Below are 4,320 nucleotides of genomic sequence, written 5' to 3' on the forward strand. Positions count from 1 at the left end.
CTACAGTGTGGAAACAGGCCCTTTGGCCCAACAAGCTCACACCGACCCTCCGAAGAGTAACCCACCCAGACTCATTTCCCTACATTTACCCCTGACTAATGCACCTAACATTTTGGGCAATTTAGCACAGCCATTCCACCTAATCTGCACATCTTTGGACTGTGGGAGGAAACCAGGGCACCCGGATGAAACCCACACGGACACGGGGAGAATGTACAAACTCCACACAGACAGTCGCTCAAGGCTGGAATTGAACCCGGGTCCCTGGCGCTGTGAGGCATTAGTGCTAACCACTGAGCCACCGTGCCACTTTAAAGAGGACAGGTCAAGAGGGCGGTGCTGAGTTGGGATAAAGTGGGGGGGGAGGGAAATGAGTAAACTGGTAAAATCGACCCGATTACACATGAGAGCAGCCAGCACCACGTGACAAGCAGCTTAACCTGTGGTGTCCATCCTCCCAGGACGTAGATGTGGTTTTGGACCGTAACTGCAGCATGACACGCCAGGGGCAAAGGCAATGGTGCCACACTCCTCCACTGGCCTGTCTCCAGGATGCACTTGTCCACACTGTTTGTGATCATGTATCGGCCCTTGAGCTTCATCTGGCCTCCGATGAGGTACAAGTCACCGTGGGCCGTTCCCGCCGCGTAGAGCTCTCGAAACGGAGCTGAGCAAAGGTTCTCCCAGTGCTGACTCCCTCGGACGTGGTACCTGGGGATTGACAGAATGACTGACTCAATTGCCACTTCTACCACTGTGCAACCTGAGACTAGTTTACCATGTGGGTAAGATCATAGAACCACACAGTACAGAGGAGGCCCTTCAGCCCATTAAGTCTGTACCGCCAAACATAGCACACTGTGGCAGGGGATTAAGAGCAGACGGGATAAAGGTTCAAAGGGGTCTGGGTGAACAGTTTTATAAAACATTGAAACATCAGGGCAGCATGGTGACTCAGTGGTTAGTACAACTGCCTCGACCTGAGTTCGGTTTCAGCCTCGGGTGACTGTGCGGAGTTTGCACATTCTCTCCATGTCTGTATGGATTTTCTCCGGGTGCTCCAGTTTCCTCCCACAGTCCAAAGATGTGCAGGTTAACTGGAGTGGCCATGGGAAGTGCAGTGTTATAGAGATAAGGGCAGGGAGTGGATCTGGTTGGGATGCTGTATGAAGGGTTGGTGTGGATTTGGTGGACCAAATGGTCTGCTTCCACACTGTAGGAATTCTATGATTCTAAACATTGCAAGTTCACCAGGTACAACATACCAGAATTCATTCACAGCACATGGGCATTGCTGACTAGGCAAGCATTTATTGTCCATCCTTACATGCCCAGAGGTTTGGAGTTACATGTGAGCCAGACCAGGTAAGGATCGCAGTTTTCTTTCTTGAAGGACATTAGTAAACCAGATGAGTTTTTCCCCAATAAATGATAACAATTTCACAGTCATCATTAGACTCTTAATTGCATTTTCTTTTGTTATTAAATTCAAATTCCACCATCTGCCACAGCAGGGCATGAACCCAGCTCCCCAGAACATGACCTGGGTCTTTAGACTAACATTTGAGTGTGAGTACCTCAAGACCATCACCTCCCTTGCACTTCCAGTATTGTGAACAGAACTCACAAATAAATGTTAAACCTCGATTGAATCTTGCTTGGAAACACAGAAATTAGGAGTACATTGACCCTCAGTCCATTGAGTCCCTGCCACCATTCATACTGATCATGGCTTATCCATATCTCAACATCATGTTCCTACTCTCTCCCCATAACCCTTGATGCTTCAGAGTCCAGAAACCCATCGATCTCTTTATTCAATATATTCATGACTTGGCCTCCACAGCCTTTTGTAGTAAAGAATTCCACAGAATCATTATCTTTCAAATGAGGAATTTTCCCTTCATCTCAATCCTAACTGGTCTGGCCCATCCCGTAGACCTCTCAAATATGGGAAACATCATCCCTGCGTCCCACCCTGCCCTGCCTTGTCAGAATGTTAAACATTTCAATGAGATCATCTCTCTTTCCGAACTCCACTGAATACAGGTGCAGTCAGCCCATACTCAACTTGAGCGAAAGCCTAAACCACTAAAAAGCACAAAGGTTGCTTGCATTTGATAGGGGAAGGCTTGATGTCTGGGAGACAGTGAGGACTGCAGATGCTGGGAAGTCAGAGTTTGATAAAATGTGGAACTGGAAAAAGCACAGCAGGTCAAGCAGCATCAGTCCTGATGAAGGGTCCTGCCCTCCTGCTCTTCTGATACTGCTTGACCTATGGTGCTTTTTCCAGCTCCACATTTCATCGGCTATGGCTTGATGTCATCAACTATTAGACCGTATTGGGCACATTTCTGGTCTTCTTAATTAATTTTTTTAAATCTCAGATGCATGGGAGTAAAGGCAAATACGATTTACAAGTATAACATGACATTTGAATATGTGGACGGCCCAACGATCATTTATTCCAATGGCATTAGGTCGCTGTAATCATGAAGAATAGTTAAGGTTAAACAAAGGAGTATTTACATGGAATAGAGACTGGGTTTGAGGAATTCTTTGCTTGCTCCTTCATCCCATGTGGCCTCCTACCCCAAAGAGTTGAGTGCTCCAGCTGCCCTCCCTCACTGCTGCCACCTGCTGGAAGTCCTGTTGTGCTAAGATGATCTCAGAACGGAATCGACCTGGCAAAACCTTTCAAGTTGGGGTTCCTTTTGAGAAAATTGCTTTACAAAATCATGAAAAGGTTTGAGATCCAGCTGTAATTTTATCGGATTGAGCCAGTGCCAGCTGACAGTGGGATCACGACAACTGTTTTCCTGATGGTGGCCATTTAAAAGGTGCTAGGAAAAAGTGAGGACTGCAGATTCTGGCGGTCAGAGTCGAGAATGTGGTGCTAGAAAAGCACAGCAGGTCAGGCAGTATCCGAGGAGCAGGAGGATCGACGTTTCGGGCATAAGCCCTTCATCAGGAATGTGCTGCTGCTGGTTCAGGAAGGGAGTGTGTTATGTTATGATTCCAAAGGGAGTTCTAGACTGACCTTACAGAATGTGGTATTCCTGTGTATCTGCTGCCTTTGTCCTTCTAGAGGGAAGTGGTCGTGGGTTTGGAAGGTGCTGTCTGAGGATCTTTGGTGAATTTCTGCAGTGCATCTTTGGTGAATTTCTGCAGTGCACTGCTGCTACTGAGTGTCAGTGGTGAAGGGAGTGGATGTTTGTGGATGTGGTGCCAATCAAGCAGCTGCTTTGTCCTGGATGGAGTCAAGCTTCTTGAGTTTTGTTGGGGCTGCATTCATCCAGGCAAGTGGGGAGTCTTCCATCACATCCCTGACTCGTACCTTATAGATGGTAGACAGGCTTTGGGGGGGTCAGGAGGGGAGTTACTTGCTGCAGTATTCCTAGCCTCTGACCTGTTCTTGTAGCCGCTGTAGTAAGGCAAATCCAGTTCAGTTTTTGATCTATGTTAGCCCCAGGATGTTAACATTGAGGGGGGGTGGGTTGCAGTTCAGTGACGATGACGCCACCGAATGTCAAGGGGTGATGGTTAGATTGTCTCTCACTGGTGATGGTCATAGCCTGACATTTGTGTGGCGTGAATTTGACCTGCCACTTGTCAGCCCAAGCCTGGATATTGTCCAAATCTTGCTGCATTTGAACATGAACTGCTTCAGTGTGTGAGGAGTCACAAATGGTGCTCAACATTATGCAATCATCAGCGAACATCCCCATTTCTGACCTTATGATGGAGGGAAGGTCATTGATGAAGGAGCTGAAGGTGGGTTGGCCCTCAGACTCTAGCTTTTGGAGGGAGTAGATGTTGCTAAGGTCCTCATAATTCTGCCTGATGGAATGTTGTTGTACTAAATACTGTTCTACAATAAGCCTTCTTGTTAACTAAGAACAAAGTTACTATTGTAGAGACTCTATGGTGCTCTATCCTCCATCACTAACCATTAGTCCCAAAGGGCTGCTGTCACATTGGAGAGAGACAACTAGTGTTGGTTTAACCTGAGAGTCACTACACCTCAGGCGAGGTGGGAGGGGGGAGGGGAAGAGGTTGAGAAGGGCCTTCACAGTAATCGCAGCCAATATAGGAATTGAAGTTGTGGTCTCACTCTACATTGTAAACCAGCCACCTAACCAACCGAGCTAACCAATTCCACTTAGATAGGTCCAGAACAAAGCAAAGGCAAAGGAGGAGTAGTGGCAATGAACAACCTCAGACAACCCTTGCAGTACCCACAACCCCCTGCCCCCACATACACACACACACACTCAAACACACTCTCACACACACACACTCACACACACACTCTCACCC

General features: G+C 47.5%; 1 protein-coding gene across 2 annotated transcripts in view; it reads right to left on the reverse strand.

The window, feature by feature from the left end:
- The window catches only part of kbtbd12 (kelch repeat and BTB (POZ) domain containing 12), a 49,469-nt gene that overhangs the window by 27,888 nt on the left and 17,261 nt on the right, over nucleotides 1–4,320 (reverse strand). For both annotated transcript variants that reach the window (XM_043707588.1, XM_043707589.1), the window contains one exon: nucleotides 441–711. In XM_043707588.1, coding sequence (XP_043563523.1) covers nucleotides 441–711 — 271 coding nt within the window. The remainder of the gene's footprint in view (nucleotides 1–440; nucleotides 712–4,320) is intronic.

The sequence above is a fragment of the Chiloscyllium plagiosum genome, chromosome 18, assembly GCF_004010195.1.
Source record: "Chiloscyllium plagiosum isolate BGI_BamShark_2017 chromosome 18, ASM401019v2, whole genome shotgun sequence".
Taxonomy (NCBI): domain Eukaryota; kingdom Metazoa; phylum Chordata; class Chondrichthyes; order Orectolobiformes; family Hemiscylliidae; genus Chiloscyllium; species Chiloscyllium plagiosum.